Source organism: Mus caroli, chromosome 19 (genome assembly GCF_900094665.2).
Source record: "Mus caroli chromosome 19, CAROLI_EIJ_v1.1, whole genome shotgun sequence".
NCBI classification, from domain to species: Eukaryota; Metazoa; Chordata; class Mammalia; order Rodentia; family Muridae; genus Mus; species Mus caroli.
In genome coordinates, this window is record NC_034588.1 from 2,422,422 (window position 1) to 2,446,824 (window position 24,403).

The window sequence follows — 24,403 nt, forward strand, 5'->3', positions numbered from 1 at the left end:
GGGGGGGGTTCCTGCTGCTCTCCCTAGTCCACATTAACTCCCATGATGCCTTGGGGGGGGGGGTTCCTGCTGCTCTCCCTAGTCCACATTAACTCCCATGATGCCTTGGGGGGGGGTCCTGCTGCTCTTCCTAGTCCACATTAACTCCCATGATGCCTTGGGGGGGTTCCTGCTGCTCTCCCTAGTCCACATTAACTCCCATGATGCCTTGGGGGGGGTTCCTGCTGCTCTCCCTAGTCTACATTAACTCCCATGATGCCTTGGGGGGGGGGTCCTACTGCTCTCCCTAGTCCACATTAACTCCCATGATGCCTTGGGGGGGTTCCTGCTGCTCTCCCTAGTCCACAGATTGGAAAGTCCCAGGTCAGATCAGCACAGAGAAGGCAAATGACTTGCTCTGATCTTGTTACTTAATCATTAGTGAGGATTTCAAGAGATGACCCTAGGCCCTGCCCTTAGAAGGGCCTAAGGCAAGCCTGGTGGGTCAGCTCTCTAATAATTCCAGATATTTATGAGGGTCACAAGTTTCGAGGCAGCCTGGGCTATAGAGTGAGTTCAGGCGAGCCTACTTAGACTATCTCAAAGCAAGAAGTCAAAGAGGGTTGATGGAAGAGTTCAGCGGTAGGATCCTTGCCCAGCACTCCCACAGCCCTGGATTCAAATTCTAGTAACAAAGTAAAGAAAGCAGAAGGGTGCCTTGTATGAAAGCTTGCCAGCAAACCAAAGCCAAGGAAGAGGAAATCATTAAAGGGCAATTGGGGCCCAGTACAATGGCAGGTGGTAGGCCTTCAGAAAGTGGGGAATGGTCCTTTGTTCCATGTGACCCCCAATCCCACAACCCAAGAGAATAGCAATACACCCAGGCTCTAAAGGACAATCTCAGTTCTGGGGAACACTCTCGGCTCTGGGGAACACTCTCAGCTCGGAACCCAACTTCAAGACACTGGCCAGCAGAGAGGCAGAGCTCAGAACACCCAGGGGACTAGGTCAGGCAGATCTGGCTGATTCTGAGCAAAGTGGTTGTGAAGTCTGACTGGCCACCAACTCCCAGGAGGGCCTGAAGCAAGTTCCCCTTCAAAGTTTCAACCTGCTCTCTGCAGGGGGAACTGGAGGTATCGCTCCCTCAGGCCACTGCGAAAGCCCACAGTTACAGCAATCCGGGTCTACAAGGCTGCAGGTTCAGGACACATTTTCCCCTTCTGATAGAACAGTTCTGTTCTGTCTGCTCATTAGCCTGGGTCTGAGTCAACCAGCAGCTTACCTTGCTGCAGAGCAGAGACATGAGGAAGTAGTCAAGCAGGAAGCCCTGTGAGAGCCTCGGGTAGTCGAAGTGGAAGAGGAGGACAGTGAAGGCCAAGGTCAGGTACTGCTGGGGTGGGCAACAGAAGGCCGAGCGCAGCAGCTTCAGCCCTGCCACAGTCATCAGCAAGGCCCGGCAGCTGTGGGTGGGGCAGGCATTCAGACATGGCAGGGCCTTAGGTAGGGTGGGCACAGACACACACCTCTCACCAATGGTTTAAATGCCACCCTCAGCACCTGCTATCTACTAGAACAGCCCTTTTGTCAGGGGTGGGCAGTACCTCTGAATGGGCTAAACAGTGACACATTTGCTCCAACTGACAGCTCATTAAGTGCCGGCATCCAGCTTTGGGTTTTGCCAGTCTTAGGCCCTACCCATCCCTCAGTGGCAATCACAGGAGGATACACACACAACAGCAGGGGTGGGGTACAGGGGTCCTCACTAGAGGCAGAATTTGTCTGGGTGGCTGACGACTGTGTGGGCATCCACTGTGAGAGCATTGAGAACCACAGCAGGGTAGATGAGGTACTTCTCAACACACTGCAGGCCAGCATAGAGCTTCTCAAACCACATCACCTGGGCAGCGCCTGGAACAGGAAGGCAAGCTGTCAGCCAGCATGTGGCCCGCAACATGGCGCCTCTCTGGAGCCCAGAGGACTAGGCACCACAGGGCCGGAAAGCACCCAGGAAGGTGGGCAAACCAGCTATGCTGTCCTCGGTCCCTGGAGACTTTGGAATACTGCCAACAGCTCTGAATGAGGATGAAGAGCCCAACAGGAAGGGGCTCTAAATGCCACTTAGCATGTCACAGGCTTGGAGAACAGGGCTTTGCTGGTCTTACTGTCTGTAGAAACAAAGCTGACCAAAAAACCTCCTAGACACCTACCAGAGGTAGGCAAAGGTCATACTGAATAGGCCGAGGGGTTGGGATGACAGCAAACTGCAGGCCTTCTGAGGGGGAAGCTCTCTTGGTTTAAGGCAGCAAAAGGAAAACAGATAGAGACGCTGGCCCAAGAAGCAAAATTTCCCATTATTTGAGAAAAACAAGGGCTACAAACAAATAGTATTTGGACTGATTAGCCTGTATGTGTAACAACAATTTTAAAAAAGGGGGCCATGAATCTGAGAGAGAGCAAGAAGACGGGCTCAGAGGAGGGGTGTAAGGAGGGAAGGGAAGAGGGAAAAAGCTATCATCTCATTCAGAAAGGACCGAGGGTTCGTCAGCCACTGACACTGATGAGTTCCCAGGAGCAGAGTGGAACAGAGAAACCAGGAGGCGGTGTCTAACCCCACATGTGTGCAGTGGGAGTGCATACACGCACGCACCCAAAATTCTGTTACTAAAACACCAAATGCTCTAAGCATTTTACAAAAATTGTACGTGTATGGGTGTTTTGCCTGCATAAATGCCTATACCATGTGCACGCAGTGCCTGCAAAGGCCAGAAAAGGGCATCGGATTTCAAACTGGAGTTAACAGCAGATTATGAGCCAGCTCTGACCGCTGAGCCATCTCTCCAGCCATACCAACCTTCTGTTTGTCCTGAAATAGGATCTCATTATGTAACCCTGACTGACCTGGAACTTACTATGTAGATGAGACTGGCCTCAAACTCACAGAGATCCACCTGCATCTGTTTCCCAAGTGTTGAGATTAAAGATGTATGTAATGTAAAAAAAAAATTTGAAGATTTATTTTATTATTATTTCTTAGATTTATGTATTTAGTTCACTGAAGTTGTCTTCAGACCCACCACAAGAGGGCATCGGATCCCATTACAGATGCTTGTGAGTCGCCATGTGGTTGCTGGGAACTGAACTCAGGACCTCTGGAAGAATAGTCAGTGCTGTTAACCATTGAGCCATCTCTCCAGCCCAGAAAATATTTTTGAATACAGCCTGTGTATTTTTTTTTTAATTTTTAAATATTGCCAGCAACAAGCAATAAATGGCTCTGACCCACTGGTGGCAATTCAAAACATTAAACTCCTTTTAAAAATGTTGGATTCCTCTTCCACTAGAGACAGCAGGAAGCAAGGCAAGGGCAGTGCACAGGGTTGGAGTCCAGCAGAGACTGCATTGGGCAGGGAGAGGAATGGGCATGGGGGCTGAAGTAGCAGGTGCTCACTGACAGCCGCAGCCCAGAGAAGCACACTTCTCACTGGGATGCCCTCCAGCCTGACTCTGCCCGGCCCAGTGGTACTCACCTCGCACTTCATACTGGCTATACTCCAGTGGCTTCAGCACAGGCTGTGAGAGGCAGAACCAGGGGAGCTGTTTGCGCAGCTGTGGCAGCAGGTAATGCGTGAAGAAGCCCACAGCTCCTGCCAGCGCATACAACACGAAGCCCAGAACTGACTGCAGAAGGGAGAGGCAAGGGGCTCAATTCAGCATGGTCAGCCCACCAGGGTAGGTGTGGCCTACAGAGGGGCTCTCAAGTGCAGTAGGCGCTCATCCATACCAAGAGGGGCTACCTACACCATACAAACCTTCAGGGCAATGAAGACAGTGCTGGCACTGACGGCAAAGGTGAGTACGGCGATCACCACACACATCACCAGGTCGGAGTGCAAGACTTCCCGCTGCAGAGCAGAGCCAGGAGAGACAGCCTGACTGCCCACTACATGGCTTCACATGGCCTTCCCAGGCCCAGACCTGCCAGAACCCCATATGCACACACCCTCATCAGCTCCCAGCTCTTACCACTGACTGACGCATCTTCTCTGGCAGCGGGTCTGGGGGTTCAACCCGGGCCGTCTCTAGGCTCCGCTCCTCTAGCTCAGGGAAGAGCTTACTCCGGACTAGAGACCTGAAAGGAAGAAGAGTCAGAGGCCAAGACAGACACTAATGTCCCTACCTCACACAGATAATGTCAGTTCCAGGTGCATGCACTGACTGACCAAGTTCCAGGTGTGCATATTCACACACTCTGTCATGTACTTATGGATAAGCACACACACTCAGAGAGTACTCTGTATGCACAGATAGGCACAGGCAGAACTCACCAGAGAACGGTGGGGTCGCTGCTCTGCCGGCTCAGATGGTAGGACATTGCCACCAGGAGGCCACAGAAGACTGAGAAGAGGACAGGGACGTGCTGCTCTGGCCAAGGTGTCTAAAAGAGAGAACCCACACTGGTCAGGTTGGGGAAGACAAGGGATGTCGTATGTTAGAAGCCACTGCTGAACCCACTTCACAGACCTGTCCCAACAACCCCACGGGGCTCAGCATGCCCAGCTCCTGTAGACTACCCATACCTTGATGGCCCCAAGGCAAAAGCCATAAAGCAGGGCAGCAGCCAGCAGGCTTCGCGTGAGGCTGAAGACCGCAGTGAGTGGGCTGGTGGCGGCTGGAAGCAGGGAGAAATGGGTGAAGCCCAGCTCTGACCTATGGGTCTCACCCTGTCACACTGTCCCACTGTTCCTCCATTCCCACAAGACCTCCCATGACACCACCCTCCTCCACTCGGCCTTCAGAGCTTCTAGTGTTCTGGGCTAAAACCATTGCTGGGGAAGAGGGGGGAAAGAAAACGAGAGGGGATAAAAGAGGACAGGCAGGATGGGGCCCTGCAGCCAAACTCCAGAAGCAGGAAAAGGCTCTGTAAGAACCAGAGCTGCAGACCCTCCTGGGGGCAGACCCTCCTGGGGGCAGACCCTCCTGGGGCAGACCCTCCTGGGGGCAGACCCTCCTGGGGGCAGACCCTCCTGGGGCAGACCCTCCTGGGGCAGACCCTCTGGGGCAGACCCTCCCGAGCAGCGTACCTGTGCCTCCGAAGCCATGCATGTCGATCTGCTCCAGGAGGTACATGAGGCACGTGTTGACCTGGGGCAGGAGGCCCAGGAGGAAGACGAACGGGAAGCATAAGGTGAATACTGTCAGGAGCAGGGAGTGAAGGACCAGTTAGCCTGCCAGCCTCTCCTGGGCCCACCCTCCAGACTCACTCCCTTGGGTCAATCTTGCCCTGCCTTACCAGTGGCCACATCTCGGGCGCAAAAGAAGAAAGAGGCAGAGAAGAGTGTGAGGCCGTACAGAGAGACAGGTGGGAAGGGCTGAGCGGTCCCCAGGGCATCCAGCAGCCAGATGAGCAGACAGCAGATACAGAAGTAGACAGGCCGGCTGTATGCAATCACCCAGTTGTGGCCCTAGGAAGTGGGCCAGTGAGGAATTGGGCCTTCCCCAATGACCTCCCTGGGGCATGCCACACATTCAACATGCCCCAGACTTGACCACATCCAAGCTGGAAAACTGGGGAAGATGGGAGCAAAGCGGGTGGTGAGGAACTCTGCCCCTCTCCCACCATGGTCTCAAATTTGGTCTCAGACCCTCCCAGGGCCTCCTGGCCAGAGCATCACCCTGCAGGTACTCACGTGCATTGGGGATGCTGCATCAGGCTGCACGCTCTGGAAGAGACAGGGCTATGTTGGCAACAAGTACTGGTGTCCACAAAAAAGGGAAGACACTCAGACCAGTCCCACCACTGGACAGTAGTAAGTGACCAAGGCAGGACCCTCTACTGTCTTGAGCCTCAGTACAGTTCAGATGGGTGGCTGGCTACAGGAGACCTTAACCAGGTCCCCTCAGACTTGAAACAAGGGGAAGCGGGTGGCCCGGGACAGTTGTGGATTTGGGGAGCCAGGCCTGACCTTGAGCAGGGAGTACTGACAGGAGGCGATGACCAGACAGAACTGGAAGACCCAGATGTCAGTGAAGAAGCCCTTGAGCAGCAACAGGTATCCCAGGAAGGCAACCAGGCTGCTCAATCCAACACCGAAAACGTTCTCCATTATCCCACGTGTCCTGCAGAGACATGGGAGTCAGGGCACAGCTTCCTGCCCAGTCTCTAAGGGGAGTTGGGGAGACAGGACTCTGCCCTAAAGATACACCTCTGGGCTTTGAAAAGCCAAACCTCTGACCTCAGGGGGAAGAGGACAGGTTGCACTTGCTCCGAGAAACCATCTTGTTGCTGCCCTGAGCTGTCTTTGGCCATCCAGACACCGAAAGTTCAAGGCTATGTTATTCCTGGCCACGTCCACTTCCTGCTCATGCTGACATGAGTTATGGTGTCCACCCAGCATGAGGACCATGATGTGTACATGGGCAGTCCCCAGTCACACAAGTGAAACTTGACGGATGGACAGGAAGCCAGGATATGGAATCTAGGCCCATTGCCTTGATGGCGTCTTTATCTGACTTTCTGACCGCTTTCCCCTCTGGAAAACGGGACAGGTTTTGAGACAACCATGTTTATGGATGTACTTAGGTTACAGCACTCAAGTAAATAGAAGAGAAAGAAAGACACTGACCCTGGAGTGGGGGAACAGTGAGGGATCACTCCGTTTTGAGAAAGGTTTCAAGGGAAGGGTAACTAATGAACCCCACCCCTTTAAACTCCTCTGCAGCCTAAAGAAGCCCATTGCAGCAGAGGGGTGGTTCCCACCTCCACTACAACCTCTAAGGCTGAATGAAGCAGGAGGATCACTGGGAGTTTAGAATTACAGAGTGAATTTCAGGCAAGTCTAGGATACAAATGAGACCTTGTCTAAAAAACAACGAACAGAAACCAAGTCAGGTACGGTAGTGCACACCTGTAGCCTTGGCACATGGTAGGTAGAAACAAGATAAGCAGAAGTTCAGGGTTAGCCTCAGCTACATAGCAAATCTGAACCCAACCTGGTCTATGATACCCTTTTTCAAAAGCCAAAAACAACAAAGAACCCACTACAGTCTCAGCAACTGAGGCATTCAGGGTCTCTGATGGCATGACCATCTCCACAAGTTTAGAGTTTGGAAGACCAGAGTTCCAGCACTGTCTGGGAATCAGGAACTAGTACTTGTAGGTACTCACCGGTCCAACAGAGCTAGCAGGGCCAGCCGTTCGTAGCGCACAGAGGTCCAACGGCCAGGAAGAAACCAGTACTTGTAGCTGTGCTGGGCCCGGGGTGGTGCCTCCTCCATCAGTGTCTGCTCCTGGGATTCGTGCAGGGAGTCCTGGTCCAGCAGGTCAAACTGCAGTCCCCACAGCCGCGTCCATCAGCCCCACCACCCCGTCCATCTCACATCACCCTTCCCCCGACGCTGTGCTGCTGACTGCCCACGTAATTCAGCATATCGGGGCACCGCTGCCCAGTGACCTTAAGGCCTGCTGTGACTCTCACCACAAAGGCTCGCTCCCTACTCTGGGTCCCTAGGACACTCCTGGATTGTTGTTCTAGGTTGCCAGGTGCCAGAGTCACCAAATCCTATGCCTGCCTTCTCAACCCAGGCAGAATAGTCAATGAAGTCTACTTTGTCCTTTGGGACCTAGCACAAGTGATTCTCCTCTAAGATGGAGCCACCACTGTCGCTGTGACAAGCCCATCCAGGAACACAGAACATCTGGCTCAGAGGACAGGCTAGAGCTGTGTGTCCCCGAGAAAAGCACTTAGCTCTTTTGGCTGGATGTGCCCTTCATTCAACAAGCATTTATAGGTTGTAGAGATGGCTCAAAGGGTAAAAGCACTTGTCACACAAGACTGACAGACTGAGATTAATCTCTGGACTCCACAGTGGGAGGAGAAAACTGACTCCTACATATGTACACTGTGATGTGCCTGTATGTAAGCGCGTGTGCGTGCGTGTACACACACACACACACACACACACACACACACACACACACACACCATCTGCAGGATACAATGGAGAACCCAAAGATGCCCAGCTCTGGCCCTTAAGTTACTACTAGATTGCAAGGATGATGCCGTCAATTCCACATAATGGTTACATAAAATAAACAGCCAAGAGAGTAGCCAGGCCTGGCAGCAATGACCTGTAATCATCTTAGGTCACTGGGAGGCTGAGTCAGGAGGATTCCAAATTCAAGGCCACCTGTGCTACAGAGTGAGGTTGATGCCAGCGCACAACCTAGTGAGATTCTGTCTCAGGTTCGGAAAGTAGCCTGGTAATAGAGAGCTTAGCCAGGACTCAGTCCCCCCTACCTCACAGAGACTCACACACCCCAGCCACGGTGGACGTCCATCTGTGATCTGAGGTGTTAGCTTACTCTGGGTTAGTTCTATTTCAGGACTGTTCTCTGAACTCTGAGAACAGGTATAGAGTAGAGACTTTGTTTTGAGGTCTGGGTGTATATACAGTTTAATAGAGGCAGAACCCCTCTATAGTGCAAGGCTGGCCTTCAATTCCTGGGCTCATATAGTATCCTGTCTCAGCCTCTGGAGAAGCTGGGACGATAGTCAAGGTCATGTTTTATGCACTCCTATTATTTCTGTTAACGGCTGGAAGGATTGTATTAGTGATAAACAATTGGAGATTAAAAAAAAAAGGACACCATCAGTAACCATGCTGCTGCTGCTGTAAGGAGTGTTAACAGGTAATGCCTCGGGCACAGGACAAACTGAACTGACCCTTCTGCAGGGATCACTGTGAAATACCCTCTATCCTGCTATCTGCTCCTGCTCTGAGATCAGAGAGGCACATTTACAGAGAAAATGAACGTATGACTTGAGGAGCCATTCAGCTCCTCTACCGAGCCATTAAAGATGGGGACACAGTGGCATTCCCCACGTTCCTCCTCAGAGTGATCTATCCCTCTTGGGATACCTGGGCAGGCTATCTACCTAGACCAGCCTTAGTCATCTGATACATGCACTTTGCCCCATACAGTCCTTTCAAAGCTGCTCCTCACCTCTGGGATTTCCAGGGGCACCCTGCGCACCTGCATACCCTGAAGAACCACTGGCCTTGGCTGCAACAGGTTCAAGCCTCCTGTGGCTTCAGGCACATCAGCTGAGTGGAAGCTGGAGGAATGTGAGTGACGGTCCCTGTGGACATAGGAGCAATGGGAGTGAAAGGCACAGACAAACCCTGGATCTTGGTGAGACGGGAGTCAAGGCCAGGAAGGTGAGGATGCCTGCTGGAGTGCCCATGGATCAGGAGCACCAGCGTCAGGAGAAAGCAGATTGCAGAAGTATCTCTCGCAGGCCAGGCCTACTCGAAAGCTGTACTCCCCTGCCCTCCTCCCAGAAGTCAGTACTGTGCTTCCTAGGAGACTTGGAAGCCTTGTAGGACCTCATGCCCAGTCTCCTTACTGTCTTCCCCTCCCAGCCTTTCGCTGCCCCACCAGAGCAAAGAGCACTAGGTTCAAACGTTCTCAGAAACGCAGCCTGCCGGGCCCACAAGAAGCCCACTGAAGACTCACCAGGCTCCATTGGCTGCTTGCTCGCCTGGCTGACTCACAGGGTTCTCGTAGCCACCTCCAGCTAGGCCAAAGGTATACGACCGCCGTACACCTGGGGCAGAGGGACAGCAGCACCGTCAGGGTCCGAGACTACAAGGGCATCAAGGCCAACGAACAAGGAGGAGCCCTGTGGTATGTCCCGGGTCGTGACAGCCCAGCCCCTGGGGACCAAGTGTTAGGTAGGAAGGGCCCTCCGGTCAGCCTGCTTTGGGTGGGGCTTGCTCTACCACTAACTCAGCCTATGGCTCGGGGGTGCCCTGCTTTCCTCATCAGCAAAGCAGAAATGACAACACCCACACCTCAGAGATGCTACAAAGATGACGTCGGACAGCACTTGCTACAGGGCCGGGGAGGGGGCGGGGGGGGGGGAAAATCACTGACCCAACAGTGCTGTGGGTGGGTGGGCAGCCACAGATGCCTCTGGGAAGCACACGAGAGGTGCTGGGCTGGCTGGGGAAGGGCTCACCACTCTCGTCGTAGAAATAGTGCACAGCACCCTCAGAGGTGTCATCGAAATTGCTGGCTTCATGGACGTTGGGGCCAGCTCGGGTGAGCAACAGGGAAGAGGCAAAGTGCAGAGCGGAGGGCAGAGTCAGTGCCCTGGAGTGGGAAGCAGCCCGGCCCCGCTGAGCCTCCTGCAGGCTGCTGGACAGGGGAAGCCCTAAGTCAGCACTAGGTACAGCCAGCAGGCCCTTCTCCACTGTAGCCATGGGGCAGATGCTCACCTAGGTGGCGAGCCCATGACAGAGGCTGGAGGCGTAGGGTTGCTGCCTGCATTGTGTCGTCTCCGGATAGCTTGAGCCCTCCTCACATTGCCTGTGCATTCCCGCTGACCTGTTTCCTCAGGTGCTGTCAGAAAGAAGGCCCAAGCATAAGTGACAGGCTGGGCTGGGGACAGGTGCTCCAGAATGGAGCTAAGGGTTAGACTGAGTGCAGCGACACTTGGTCTCAGGAGCCCTGCCAGCACAGCTCTAGCCATCCGTGCCTGTTTTCTCATCTGGAAATGAGAATGACAATCATCTGCCCTGCCTCCACTGCTGGGCAGATGATGTCCGCAGGGAACAGAGGCTCAGTGCTACCCATGGGGCCTGGAGCCAAGAGGTGTGGCCCACGTGTCTTAACCACCAAGTACAAGTCCATCTCCTCCTGAGCTGGAGGAGAAGCCGATGCTGACTAGGTCTGCTGCAGTCTGCCCTTTACCCAAACTCAAGCCTCCGGGTCTTCCTCGCCCTCGCCCCTGGGGCCAACACTCACCTCCCCCCACAGCACCTTCCTCCTGCAGCTCCCCCCGCCAGCCAGGCTGGTTGGCAGCAGGTCCCCTCCGGGCTTCAGGAGGCAACACAGCAGGCTCACCAGCAGCCAGCTCCATTCCTGGCTGGGCCTCCAGCTCAGCCTTGGAGCCCGCCAGGGGTGCCCGTAAGACATCACCCCCTGCCCCATCCATGCTCAACACACGGGCATGAGTTTTGGCACTGGCAGTACTGGGCGTCCGCTGGGTCCCATAGGGTCGCTTAGGGGGCACAGCAGTTCCTTCTTCGGCCCCATGAGGGGCCCGCCGCTTCCGAGGACCCCCTGCTGCACCCTGGGAGCTCTCGGGGGAGTAGCAAGAAGTAGACGAGGAGCTATCAGTGCTATAGCGGCGCTGAGACCGGAGACTGGATGCTGGACTCAGCTCACTACCTTCACTGGTATCTTCATCTTCAAAGAAGCCTGAGCCCTCAAGCAAGGGCCGTCTTGGGGTACGACCAGGTGGGGAGTGTCCTCGCATGGGGGGCCGCCGCTTGCTAGGCCGAAGCAGGGCCAAGTCCTTGGGCCGCACAACTAGGAGCGGCTCCGTTTGGCCTGGTGGTGTCCCTGCTCCAATGACTGTGTCAAAGGAACGAAGTGTATCGTCTGAGGGGACCCCAGCATCTGGGGAGGCAGGCAGCTCAGCCTCGGAAGGAGGGTCTGTGTCGCTGCCCTCGGGAGCGTGCCCACCAGGGGGACTGTCTAGGTGTGTAGAGTTAGTCTTCTCGCTCTTGAAGCTGCTCAGAGTCTCCCTGTCAGTGCCACTGAAGCAGGAATCCGAAGAGCCAGCTTTCTGGGGCATGGGGTCACCTGAGCCCCTCCGGTCCAGGGGTTGGTAGCCTCCAGTTCCCCGACATTGTTCCCGCCGACTACTGGTCCTCACTAGGGCCCGGTCAGGCCGGGTCAGGGTCAGAAAGCTCTTGCTTAGCTCCTGGCTGAGGCTCCCTTTCAGTAAAGGGCTCATGGGAGTGTCAGCCACACTGCTCCCACCCCAGGGGACACCATCTCCAGCCATGGGAGAACGCTCGGAAGAATCTGTACTGGGGAGAGAGGGGCCTGGAACAACCCCTGGGGGTGTCTGGGGAAGGTCTCCAACTGTTAGAAGAAAGAAAGACAAGATGAGAAAAGGGCATATGGCAATGGGACTGGTGTAAGGGGACCTCACAACCTCCATTTCCCACCAAGGGTACAGGCACAAGAGGAACAACAAGGTGCTCCCATCCAGGAGCACCACATGGAGCCAACTTTGGGATGATGTCATCACAAGACATCCACTCTGCCTGCCAGCCCTGCCCACTCACTCAGTTTCTCTTGGGAGCTGAGCTTGAGCATTTCTCGATCGGCAGAGGTCACGATCACGTTGTTGCTGCCCTGTTCCCGTACCAGCTCCTTGATGTCTATAACCACATCAGCAGAGTCGTCACAATGACCCTGGGGTCCTCTTCTGTTAGCCTGCGCCACACCACCACCACCCAGCCCAGAACAGCAGCCACCTACCTCTGAGGGGCCCAGAATCCTCCATCCGGGGCAGCAACTCCTGATAAGACAGAGGAGAGAGGACAAATGAACATGCAGGGTGAGGAGCAGGCTGGGAACAGGCCCACAACAGGGGCTGACTCCCAGGACAGCAGAGAGGGAAGCCTACTCACCGAAACCTGGTTGAAGCCAAACACAGAATGCTGGGAACTGCAGCGTACAGGGGGCGTGGAGCTCACTTTCCGGAACACGGTCATCTCCACACCAGGGTCCCTGCAAAAAGGAAGAAGAGCTGAGCAGAAGCTCTCAGCTGCGCTCTCTTTACGGTTTCTTCTCGCCATCCGTAACACCCCTTCCTCCTCGAGACTCCCTTCTACTGCTCTAACCCTGACTACAGCAAGTACTTAGAGCCATTGTCCCCTCAGCCTTCTCTATCCTCCAAGACACAGCCACAACCACAAGCACAAAGAAAAATAACAATCCCTGACACAGCTACAGCCACAACCCCAAGCACAGAGAAAAACAACAATCCCTGACACAGCCACAGCCACAATCCCAAGCACAGAGAAACGACAATCCCTGACACAGCCCACAGCCACTCACCTTGGGAGACTGCTCTCCCCCTGGGCAGCCTCTTCTTCCTGCTCCCCCATGGTAGAGTTGCGTTTTTCCACAATCTCGCCCTGGTCGAACATGGCATGCAGGCGATAGTTCACAGTCTTGATGGTAGCAAAGATGACAGCTACCACCAGGCAGTACACTCCCGCCACTGTCAGGCTGGGGGGCAGGACCTGGAGATGACAGTTAAGTTGGGTCCTTTCTCACAAAACCCTTGCTGCCTTGAGGGTGTACCTGCCACCCCTGTAAAGAACTAGGATTCATCGGTTTACAATACTTCATCACCCCTTCATGCAACAGTACAAAGAGCCCTGTTAGGGGTAGCCCTCTGTTTAACCGGGTAGATTAAATGAGGCGCTCAAGGTCACTCCATGCAGAAAAGACTTGGTCTTTCCTCTATATAAAACCAAAGTAAACTCTACAGTGACTCGCCTCACTCCCCGCCCCAGGACTCAAGACGCCCATCCCTCCAGACTGCCCTCCCTCTCGCCGTAGTTACAGGTGGTGGCAGCCTCTCACCATGTACAGCAAGAAGGGAAAGATGAGCAAGAAGATCCAGACATAGAGATGGAAGCAGTTGGAGAAGGTGCTCTGATGCGGATCGAAGAACCATCCCCCAGTGAGCGAGGCCCACACCCCCTGGCGCAGGATCTGCAACACCTGAGACCCCATGGCCCAGCCGCTGCTGCGCACGCCCTCCTCCCGGGACCCTCATGGGGGCGGCCCCCGGCCCATGCCCCGCTGGCGCCCGAGGGTCCCGGGGTCCGATTTAGATTTCACGCCATGGCCTCCCCCCCGACGGGGGAGGGGATTGGTAGGGTGAGGGCACAGGCAGGGGGCGGGGCCGACCCAGGCAGTCAGCGGATCAGGCCGGTATACTGGGGTGGGACTGCATCAGAGGCGGGGCCTGGGTCCCCTCCGGTGGCCCAGAACTGTTGTAAAGCGCCGAGCCTGAAAGCAGGCGCAGGGCAAGGGCTGGGCACCCGTCGGCGGCATCCAGAGGTGGGCGTGGAATAGGTGCTCTCGGAGTGCCAGTGATAGGTCCCTTGGCTCCGGACCGGAGAAATCCTTGGGACCCTGAGGTCCACTTCCGGGGTCGCAGGTCACTCGCTTGGGGCTCTGCGTTCGCCCCGCTTCTACCGGTGCCGGCGCAAAGGGGAGGCCGGAAGAAGGAGCCGCGAGCTGCCAGCCTGCACTGGCGCATGCGCCCGTTAGAACCTGTTGGGACCCGGAAAAGGAAAACCTGGCGGCAGAAGTGCGCAAGCGCGGAGAAGTAGCGAAGTGACGGGATGCAGAGGTATCTTAGGCGCGCGCGCAGTCAAATTCTAGAGCCACCAAAAATCGGGACGCCCGGATGAGTCGCCATTGGGTAACGACTTGATGACTGGCGCAAAGCTTTTCCAATGCGTTACAGGAGGCGGGGAAAAGCTGGAGGATGGGACTCCTCACGGCTACTTTCAGTTTGCGTTACCGGGTCACACCCCCGACTTGGGCCGCCTCTCCTAGTGCGAGACCGTAAATCTTGGTCGTCGCTTGGCTTACGTCTCTACTTCCGGGTCAGAGCTTAGCCGAAGCAGAGAGTGATCCTGATCAGGCCTGAGTAGTCGAACAGGATGACATAGGCTTTCTTAAAGTGATAGACACAGGACAAGCGATGAACTAACGAAGAAGTTGTTTGAAGGCCCTTCAACTCTGAATCTAATCCCGGGCAAAGTTCTGAACGACAGTTTCAGGGTTTTGCCTCTCGGGTGAAAGGAAGATAATTTTAAATGGTTCCAAGAGCTTCAAGTGTAAGCCGATTTTGAAGTCCCAAACTTCTCTATTCACATCTCCCTCTAGCACTTGTTATTTCATATAAGGAAAGAACGAATCTTAAAGAGCTCTGCAACTTCGTAGCCAAGACCAGATTTGGGTTTTGAGGCAATCACAAGGGTGATTTGGCTGATGAGAATTCAGACACAAGGATTCTTCTCTGTCTTTGCAGAGATCCACTTCGACCCTGAGCAGCGGAGCACCTAACGTAAGGCTTAGAGTTGTGCCGGTGTGTTTGGGGGCGGGGGAGGCGGGAGGAACTACCTGGCCCGCCTTCTACCTCTCTTGGCCAACCTCCCCGGGAACTCCCGTGCACAGCTGCCGGGAGCCTCCGGGAGGGGAGCGGTGCAACCCGCCCACGTCATCTGATGCTGTTTCCTGCAGGAGGGAGAAGAGCGGAAAAAAGTGAAACTCCACCCTCCACCTCTGCCTCCCGCCCCCGGGGCCAAAGTACAAAGGGAGGAGGAAGAAGGGACCGGGGTCGGAGCTGTCGGGGCCAAAGGCACTAGCCCAAAAGAGGTAGCTTCGGCTCGACTGCGGACTTTCTCTTACCTCTTGTGCCTGGAGACAACAACCAGAGTCCGGGCGCTGACCCTGGCAGGCCCCACCTTACGGTAGGCGGGCGCTGAAGCCAGGTTCCCAGGACTACTTCGGGACTGAGGGACTCTGCCGCTCCAATTCAGCCATGGTGAGGCGCCGGAGGCCAGTGGGCCCCACCCCTCCAGCCTGACCACACTGCCCTTGGTGCCCTCCTCCAGAAGCCCGAGATGCGGGGGGCCGGGAGGCGACACTCCTGGCTCCCCAGAGAGGCGTGGGTCTGGGGCTGAGGGCCAGGGCCCAGATGCCCAGGTTCCGGCTCTAGGGCCTCACAAGCCAGCGGGGGTGGATACCACGGGCACCCGAAGAAGGTCCCCCACACATTCCAACGCCGGCTCCCTGCCATGGAGCCCTTGAAGAACCTTTTCCTCAAGAGCCCGCTGGGGTCATGGAACGGCAGTGGCAGTGGGGGCGGCGGGGGTACCGGTGGAGTCCGGCCGGAGGGGTCTCCGAAGGCAACAGCAGCTTATGCCAATCCTGTCTGGACAGCCCTGTTCGACTATGAGCCCAATGGGCAGGACGAACTAGCCCTGAGGAAGGGCGACCGTGTGGAGGTGCTGTCCAGGGATGCAGCCATCTCAGGAGATGAGGGCTGGTGGGCGGGCCAGGTGGGTGGCCAGGTGGGCATTTTTCCATCCAACTATGTATCTCGGGGTGGAGGCCCACCCCCCTGTGAGGTGGCCAGCTTCCAGGAGCTGCGACTGGAGGAGGTGATCGGCATCGGTGGCTTCGGCAAGGTCTACCGTGGCAGCTGGCGAGGGGAGCTGGTGGCTGTGAAGGCAGCCCGACAGGACCCTGATGAGGACATCAGTGTAACAGCTGAGAGTGTTCGACAGGAGGCCCGGCTTTTTGCCATGCTGGCCCATCCCAACATCATTGCCCTCAAAGCTGTGTGCCTGGAGGAGCCAAACCTATGCCTGGTGATGGAGTATGCAGCTGGTGGGCCTCTTAGCCGGGCCCTGGCTGGTCGGCGTGTGCCCCCCCACGTGCTGGTCAACTGGGCTGTGCAGATTGCCCGAGGGATGCACTACCTGCACTGTGAGGCTCTGGTGCCTGTAATACACCGAGACCTGAAGTCCAACAACAGTGAGTTTCCAGGGGCATGAAGCATGGGCACGGGGAGGCTCGGAGCACGGCCCAGCCGAGGCCCAGGTGCACACATCTCCTAGCTCAGCTAAGCCTAGTTAGGGAGATGCTGGCCTCACGAGCTCCTTCCTGAGAGAAGTATTAGATGTCCAGGGAATACCCATGGCCTATCAGTGACCCCAAAACAGGAATCCCAGGAACCTGGCCGAGTTCTGCCTCTATCCTGGAAGTCCCTAGTCCCAGTCTTCAGCTGAAGTTTCGACAAGTTTTCAAAACTGAGCTCTCTCAGGTGGCCCTTCAGCATCCTGCTTTACCGTGGTCACCACCTCAGGGAAGTCTTCTGGAAGCTGCTCCTCCAGCCTTCCCCTTGTGAGATTTACAAACGTGGTGTTGCTTCCCTCCCTCTCCCATAGGCAGCTCCCTCAGGACAGAGATGTCAGCAGGGAAGACCCTCCTCCCTGCTCAGAGACTAAGGCTGCTCCATCCCACTCTTTCCTGCCTACATGTTCTCCAGCCAATTACTTCACCTCAGAACCTCAGTTTCAGCCTCCCTAGAATGGGAACAATGAGACCAGAGCAGCTTGAGGACCTTCAGAAGCCCTGACCCAGGATGCCCTGCAAGCAGTGGGTCCCCAGGCCAGGGATGCAAATATGAAGGGAGACTCCATTTCTCACTATCTCAGACTCCCATTCGCTGCCTGTCATAGGCCCAGGAAAAATTGGTGACAGGTTCAGACAGCTTCCTGAAGTGGGCAGGCTTCAGGCCAGTCCAAAACAGGCAGCACTTAGTGAAGTACTTGGTTGGGTGGGTGTCTGGGCAGGGCCTGACCACAGTGCAGGCTCAGAGGCAGAGGCCAGCAATGTGGAGACAGCGGGACCTGGGTCTGCCGGAGCAGAGGGCATGGACTGGGAACAGTAGGAAATGGAGAGATTCTTAGGGGCGTCAGCACGGACATTTTGAGCCTCTTGGCCTCCGCTACTGTAAAACAGGGGCCAGAGGAAACCAGCAGCAGAGCCAGGGGACCCAGTTCCATGCCAGCTGAGCACCCGCTATCATCTAAGAGCAGAATGGGTGGGCCCAATGCATATAGGGACCCCCACACATGCTGCCTCCACTAGCCTGAGGGGGATTCCCCGAAGGCCCAGGGGGTGGGGGCTCCTGTCTTCTGTTTTTCCTCCGTTCTCCTTCCAGAAAAAAATGGAACAATAGTCCAGGCCCCTGCTCCCCACCCTCCACACCGCTTCCTGTGTTTCCTGCTGCCCCTGGGCTGGCTTCCTGCCCCAGCTCCAGCTCTGTTCCCTCCCTGGCCCAGCTGCCTGCAAGGGAGGAAAGAGCTGGGGGTGGAGGGGTTTCGGGAGAGGAAGGAGCCAGGGATTGCCCCCCTCCAGGCCGTAGTTCCCCTGTTTCCCTCTCAGAGTCTGGGTGTTGGTGAAGGGCAGGCAAGGTGCCCTCAGCCTCTGAGCCTGGCATCCAACCTTGCAGACCCAGTCCTAGGCCCGAGTTGTCTGTGGGATTGGGGTGGGGGGAGTCCCTGGGCTGGGGGGGGAGAATCAGGCAGGAAACAATGGCATGATTTTCCTGGACAATGGGGGCCTTGTGAGGAGGCCTGGCCGCAAGAGAAGGGGGAATTCTCCAGGCCCACGAGTCACAGGACTGACCAGCCAACCCGGCCTGGACCTGACCTCCCCCAATTTGCCCCCAAAGAATATCCCCCCAAGTTGGCCCAGGCCTCCTAGAAAGGAGAAGTAGGGACCATGAGAGGAAAGCGGAAGAGGTGTGAGCTGGCCAGGCTACTCCCTAGCCTGACAAAGGCCAGGAGGGGGTTGGGGGACAGTAAGGAGATGACTGGGAAGCTGCCCCAAGCTTTGAGCTCTGCAGCCTTTCTGTGTGGCCCCTGACCTCCCAGGCCCAAGGTCTCCATCAAGCATCACAACAATAACTTAGGACCCAGGCAGGATGCAAAACAAGCTGGAGGGGAAGCTGAGGATGCAGAGGTGAGGTGCCTGACAAAACCCAGAGCGGAGATGGAGGTAGCAGAATGGCTGCAGATAGAGGCCTGAGACACCAAGTGCTGCCTCTTACCAGAATTCAGATTCCACAACGAGAAAAGAGGCAGGTTGGCTCCCTGCCTAAGAACACGATGCAGAGTGCGCTCTGCCTGTCTGTGGGCAACCATGTGTGCTAGAGACCAGGCTGGAGGCAGGAGCAAGTCCTCAGTGGAGGGTGGGTCCTGGCTCCTGAAAGAACCTGTGCTCTCTCCCATCTTGCCCCAGCCTGTTGTGGTTCCTCCTGAGATGAGCTTGCACAGGCCTAACAACGGGTCCCTTCTGCCTTTGGCAGGCTGACCTGGGGCTGGAGGGCGGAAGTTAGGATTAAGGGCGGAGAGCAAGAGTGGGCTCTGACAGACATGAGCACAGGATGTCTACGCCGAAAGACATTGAGAAGAGTTCTGCCACACGTCAGGCCCAGGCTAAATGTCTGAACTGGTCTAAAACTCCTAGACAACCTGTGAGGTACATTGGCCTTATCGGAGCCAGACTCACTCCCAGTGCAAAAGAGGAGTGGGAGGAGTCAGCACCGTTCTCTGAACTAGGAGAACCTGGAAGGAAGTCTGCCAGGAGTGGGGGCAGAGAAGAGCCACGCAGGGTATGTTGACAGTGGGTAGAGCGCATCATTGCTGTATTGCCATGTAAGAGGGGGTGGGAGTCTGGAGTGGATGGAGGCAGCCCAGAGGTGGCAGAGTCTGTCTGCGCTTGAAGAGCACCAGAACTGAAGCATTGCAGAGAGAAACAGAGTCACAAACAAGAGGCCCTGGGAACAGATGGTGTGGGTAGGGGTCAGGCCTTAATGCCAAATCACCCGTGAAATGGGTCATGGCTTCAGGCCTTCGAAGATAAAACCTGGTGTGAGTCCTCCTCCAAGAAGCCCTTCCTGGCTCACCTGGCCACATAGATGCCCTCCCCCTTCCTCACACTCAGTACCTATCCTGTCCCATTGCAGCCCTGACTGATAGCCTGTAAGAGAGCTGGGGGCGTGCCTGCCACATGCTCAAAACAGAAGGCACTGCTCACCACTGATGGGCCCTTGAGGATTCAGACGTGGTCCCCTGCTACTCTGCTGCTCACTTGAACTGTTTTTATCCTGGCAAGATTTTGCTAAGATGTTGCCTATCTTATTCCGAGAGTGGTAGCCACACTTGGACCAAAGCTAAACACCCCTGCCAAGTGTGACCAGAACCTTCACCCTCCCTCTCTCTTTACACCCAACTCCTGCTGTAGACATCTTCTGAAGTCTTCTGCTGTGAGAGGTGTGATGGTCACAGTGCTGTGACCTCCTGGAGGAGACCTTTGCTCTTTAAGGGCTTCCCTCCCATTCCCTGGCCTAAGTTCCGATTCATACTCCTGCCTCAGCAAAGTGGCAAGACACAGGATTCTCTTGCTTGCTTGCTCGCTCGCTCTGCGTGTGCGTGTGTGTGTTTCAAGACAGGGATTCTCTGTGTAGCCCTGGCTCTCCTGAAACTCCATTTTTAGATCAGGCTGGCCTTGAGCCTTGAACTCCAAGATCCACCTGCCTCTGCCTCCTGAGTGCTGGGATTAAAGGAATATGCCACCATGCCTACCTCAGGTTTCTCTTGAAAGCAGAGCCACCAACACTGAAAACGGCCACATTACAGTGTTTAATCCATTCCGTGCTAGGGAAAGGCTAGAGCATTAGCTCTGGAGCCCTAGGCTGACTAGAATCTGTTTGCTGTGACTTGGTCAGGTCCCTGCTATTTCCTCACCTGTGAAATGATGATAATTCATGGTTTTGTTTGTTTAATTTGGTTTAGTTTATCTGTTTTAAGTAGAACTAACTAAAAATTTGGCCTCTAGTACTCAGAGGCAGCAACTTAGTAATGTCTTGCCAGTAAATGGGCACTGCTTGTCACCTGAGTAGTCAAGTCTCCACCCACCCCGGCTGGGAACTTCTCAAGGCAGCGCCTCACCAGCCACTTGTGTGTCAGTACCTGGCCAGGATGACTGTGAGATGCGCTCTGCTCTGCGCTCTTCTCCTTTCCACCCCCACAATCCTGCTCCACTTGCTCCCCAGTTCTGTTGCTGCAGCCCATCGAGGGTGACGACATGGAACACAAGACCCTAAAGATCACTGACTTCGGCCTGGCCCGAGAGTGGCACAAAACCACCCAGATGAGTGCTGCGGGCACCTATGCTTGGATGGCTCCCGAGGTTATCAAGGCCTCCACCTTCTCCAAGGGCAGCGACGTCTGGAGGTACAGCCTGAGTTGGGACTGGAGAGTGTGGGGCTACAGAGGGTGAGAAGGAAGGGCTGCTTAAGCCCAGGGGTGGTCAGGCAGGTAGAATCTAGGACCCAAAACCATTCAATTCCTCCTTGCTTTGAGGTGACTATCCAAATCTCTGTCTCCCCTACAGCTTTGGAGTGCTGCTGTGGGAACTGCTGACTGGGGAGGTGCCCTACCGTGGCATCGACTGTCTTGCGGTAGCCTATGGTGTGGCTGTAAACAAGTTAACATTACCCATCCCATCCACCTGCCCTGAGCCCTTTGCACAACTCATGGCTGGTAAGAGGATGGGGCTGGGGAGGTGAGGGGCAGAACTCCTGGGCCCAGACACAAATGCTCACAGACCTCTTACCCTGACCCATTAGACTGCTGGGCACAGGACCCCCACCGCAGGCCCGACTTCGCCTCCATCCTGCAGCAGTTGGAAGCTCTAGAGGCGCAGGTGCTGCGGGAGATGCCACGGGACTCCTTCCATTCCATGCAGGAAGGCTGGAAACGCGAGATCCAGGGCCTGTTTGATGAGCTGCGGGCCAAGGAAAAGGTGAGAGGAATGGGGGAGACAAGGTGGGGTAGACAGTAAGGTGGGAGGTCTGGGTCAATGCCTAGCTAACTCCACCTCCTTCACTCTTCCCGAGCATAGGAACTACTGAGCCGCGAGGAGGAACTGACGCGCGCTGCACGCGAGCAGCGGTCCCAGGCGGAGCAGCTGCGACGGCGCGAGCACCTGCTGGCGCAGTGGGAGCTGGAGGTGTTCGAGCGCGAGCTGACGCTGCTACTGCAGCAGGTGGACCGAGAACGGCCGCACGTGCGGCGCCGCCGGGGCACCTTCAAGCGGAGCAAACTCCGAGCGAGGGACGGCGGAGAACGCATCAGCATGCCCCTGGGTAAGGGGCGGGGCTCCGAGACGCCTCTCTGCCATTGGCTGTTGGCGCCAGGGTGTGTGATCCCGCTGGAGTTCTGGTTTAGCCTTTTGGTGCCTTGACCAGCTGGAATAAGGAGGGGCTTATTTCGGGTTGGGATTTTCTTTTCCGTCTCTGAGCGGGCCCTGACAGATATTTGCATGTCGGGCTGCCAGTGGTGCACGGAAGAGTTCTGAGGACAAGAGGGTGGGGCCGGCCTGCCCACACAGTAAACTTATTTCTCTACCAGATTGTGCTGGTGATGGGTGCCAACCACTCAAAGCCTTGATACAGGAATGTATTGAAGCACCCCCAACCACACAGCTATTGTTGCCACTGTGGGAGAGGCCTGGGAGCCTCCTAAGGGTCCCTGTGGTTTTGAGTGTGTCCTTAAAAACCTTTCCTTTCCCAAATCCCAGATTTCAAACACCGCATCACTGTGCAAGCCTCTCCTGGCCTTGATCGGAGGAGAAACGTGTTCGAGGTTGGGGCTGGGGACTCGCCCACCTTCCCTAGATTCCGAGCCATCCAGTGTAAGAAACTTGGTCAGCCTTGCCTTTCCCACAACCCCTAAACTTCCCCTGATGTCTAGAGATGGATCGGCCTTTCTGACCATACCCCTGTTACTTTCTACTGTTTCCTCACTATACTGCTTCCAGGCTTCCCTCCCCTTTCTCTAGACTTTTACCTTTAAGTTCCCTCCAAAAACCACTCCCCCTTAAGTAATTGTATTCTATCACGCTTTGGGGGGTGGGGGTGGGGCTCATTTCTTTGTAGCCTTGGCCAGCTTGGAACTCAGAGATCTACCTAAGTGCCAGGATTAAAGGCCTGTGCCACTGCACTTGGTCATATATTCTTTATTTTCCTGAATGCTTTGCAAATATTAACTCAATAATTCTAGTGCATTATTAGTCGGTGAGAAATGCAAAAGGAATAATTTGCCACATGGCCAGTACGTGGCAGAGCACAAATTCAGGCATTCTCATTGCTAGCCCAGGACCTGTCCCACCTAAGCCCGCCCACCCACCCATCCTAGCTGTTAGGATAAGGATAGACTCTGACCGTGGTTCCCTTACAGTGGAACCTACAGAATCAGGCCAGACTTGGGGTCGCCAGTCCCCCAGACGTCTTGAAGATTCAAGCAATGGAGAGAGGCGTGCTTGCTGGGCCTGGGGCCCCAGCTCCCCCAAGCCTGGGGAGGCCCAGAATGGGAGGTAAGTACCTCAGCGCCCCACACCCCTGGCGTTCTACTCTTTAGAGCCCTAAGACTCACAAGCATGCTCCCTTTCCAGGAGACGGTCCCGCATGGATGAAGCCACGTGGTACCTAGATTCAGACGACTCGTCCCCATTAGGGTCCCCTTCTACTCCCCCAGCACTCAACGGTGAGTAAGGAGCTCATGATCTTGCTGAGTTCTTCTGGGGACACGAGAGTAGACTCTGAGCCAGCGCACCGAGATGCCTTAGGGACTCAAGACCAGGAAACTAAAGCTGAGGCTGTGCAGAACCAGCCGGAGAGCCCAGGTCCCCAGGTCTGGCCTCCAGGCCCACAGAAGTGGCCTCACCTGAGGCCTCAGGGCTTCTGGAGACTGGTCCTCCTGTCGAGGACTTTTAGGACCCTGTGCAGCACTGTACCCTCAAGAGGCTCTGGAAAGGACAAGAAACGGAACGGTTTCTTCCACTGGTATCCAGAAGAGGAGAGGGGGGCCATGCTAATGGCTTCCACGGAGCTTTTCACAGTCCCTTCTGGAGAGCCCACGGGTAGCAGAGAGGATAAAGAGACAGGAAGAGACTCAGGACCCTCATCTGATTCTGGGGGTGCTCAGGACTGTTCTGTTCTCTGTGGTGATAACAGCCTCACTGGGAGGGAGACAACATGTCTGACTCCCGAGGGAGGAGATATTATTCTCCCCACTTTAGGTATAGAAGGTGAGGCTAAGAGGGGAGTAAGCTACCTCAGACCCCCAGCTAAGGTCTCAAACCAGAGAAGCCCTGGCTTCCACAGTCTCAGCGGGTTTCTGGGGAAGCTGTCCTTCTCCACAAACCACTCAGGAAGCTAAGTGGGGCTCCACCACCAGAAGGATGAGGGCTCAGCTCAGCTCAGCGCTGCCTAGTCTCCACATAGTCAAGAAAGTTGTGGTTTGTCTGGGGTACCCTATACCAACCTAGAGCATCCTCAGGGGTCCCAGCTCTACCTACTGCACACAGCAGAATGTAGAGCCTAGATCAGTGCTTCCCAACCTGTCAGTCATGACACCTTTAGGGGTGGAGCCACCCTTTCACAGGGATCCGCTCAGGCCATTGGAAAACACAGATATTTACATTATGGTTGTGGGTCACCACAACATGAGGAATTATATATTAAAGTGTCACAGTGTTAGGAAGGTTGGGGACCACTGCCCTAGACCCTACTTTAGTGGCTCTTAGGCTAGAGCCCTGTTCATCAAACTGTTTATTTGGGCCGAGTCAGCCCCCACACACATCACCATCACCTCCACCTTACAGCAAATACTTTCTCCTATCTGCTGTAGATGTCACCATTGGCTCCTTTTTACAGAGAAGACAGGTACAGAGAGGTTAAGTGGTTCACTGTAGGGACTGGCAGAACAGAGATTTGAACTTGCGTTGAGCTGATCTAGAGGCAGGCCCTTGAGCTGCCCTCTACTAAGACATTTTTTTAATTATTGTTTTATTTTATATGTATATATGTGTTCTCTGAATGTGTGTTTAAACACTGTATGTCTACATTGCCTGTGGAAGCCAGAAGAGGGCATCGCATTCCCTGAAACTGAA

At 55.3% G+C, this 24,403-nt stretch overlaps 2 protein-coding genes across 10 annotated transcripts in view; one reads left to right on the forward strand and one right to left on the reverse strand.

Annotated features, from left to right (window-relative positions):
* The window catches only part of Pcnx3 (pecanex 3), a 23,617-nt gene extending 9,269 nt beyond the window's left edge, over window positions 1–14,348 (reverse strand). Inside the window, exons 1-22 of one of the 7 annotated variants that reach the window (XM_021151597.1) lie at window positions 13,436–14,348; window positions 12,902–13,089; window positions 12,472–12,571; window positions 12,320–12,359; window positions 12,124–12,219; window positions 10,790–11,917; window positions 10,261–10,384; window positions 10,002–10,180; window positions 9,497–9,587; window positions 8,984–9,119; window positions 7,145–7,266; window positions 5,943–6,096; window positions 5,667–5,699; window positions 5,270–5,441; window positions 5,061–5,171; window positions 4,557–4,648; window positions 4,305–4,414; window positions 4,003–4,108; window positions 3,789–3,881; window positions 3,507–3,657; window positions 1,743–1,887; window positions 1,262–1,439 (exon numbers count right to left, since the gene is read on the reverse strand). In XM_021151597.1, coding sequence (XP_021007256.1) covers window positions 1,262–1,439; window positions 1,743–1,887; window positions 3,507–3,657; window positions 3,789–3,881; window positions 4,003–4,108; window positions 4,305–4,414; window positions 4,557–4,648; window positions 5,061–5,171; window positions 5,270–5,441; window positions 5,667–5,699; window positions 5,943–6,096; window positions 7,145–7,266; window positions 8,984–9,119; window positions 9,497–9,587; window positions 10,002–10,180; window positions 10,261–10,384; window positions 10,790–11,917; window positions 12,124–12,219; window positions 12,320–12,359; window positions 12,472–12,571; window positions 12,902–13,089; window positions 13,436–13,588 — 3,702 coding nt within the window. In that variant the 5' untranslated portion in view covers window positions 13,589–14,348. Of the gene's footprint in view, window positions 1–1,261; window positions 1,440–1,742; window positions 1,888–3,506; window positions 3,658–3,788; window positions 3,882–4,002; window positions 4,109–4,304; window positions 4,415–4,556; window positions 4,649–5,060; window positions 5,172–5,269; window positions 5,442–5,666; window positions 5,700–5,942; window positions 6,097–7,144; window positions 7,306–8,983; window positions 9,120–9,496; window positions 9,588–10,001; window positions 10,181–10,260; window positions 10,385–10,789; window positions 11,918–12,123; window positions 12,220–12,319; window positions 12,360–12,471; window positions 12,572–12,901; window positions 13,090–13,435 lie in introns of all 7 variants that reach the window. The other 6 variants (XM_021151595.2, XM_029472460.1, XM_029472459.1 and 3 more) reach the window with 6 other exon arrangements.
* Window positions 14,146–24,403, forward strand: part of Map3k11 (mitogen-activated protein kinase kinase kinase 11) — a 14,239-nt gene continuing 3,981 nt past the window's right edge. Inside the window, exons 1-10 of one of the 3 annotated variants that reach the window (XM_021151599.2) lie at window positions 14,146–14,213; window positions 14,901–14,936; window positions 15,113–16,411; window positions 20,502–20,682; window positions 20,843–20,991; window positions 21,078–21,253; window positions 21,353–21,596; window positions 22,031–22,144; window positions 22,690–22,825; window positions 22,904–22,995. In XM_021151599.2, coding sequence (XP_021007258.1) covers window positions 15,670–16,411; window positions 20,502–20,682; window positions 20,843–20,991; window positions 21,078–21,253; window positions 21,353–21,596; window positions 22,031–22,144; window positions 22,690–22,825; window positions 22,904–22,995 — 1,834 coding nt within the window. In that variant the 5' untranslated portion in view covers window positions 14,146–14,213; window positions 14,901–14,936; window positions 15,113–15,669. Of the gene's footprint in view, window positions 14,286–14,569; window positions 14,707–14,900; window positions 14,937–15,112; window positions 16,412–20,501; window positions 20,683–20,842; window positions 20,992–21,077; window positions 21,254–21,352; window positions 21,597–22,030; window positions 22,145–22,689; window positions 22,826–22,903; window positions 22,996–24,403 lie in introns of those variants that run through there. The other 2 variants (XM_021151601.2, XM_021151600.1) reach the window with 2 other exon arrangements.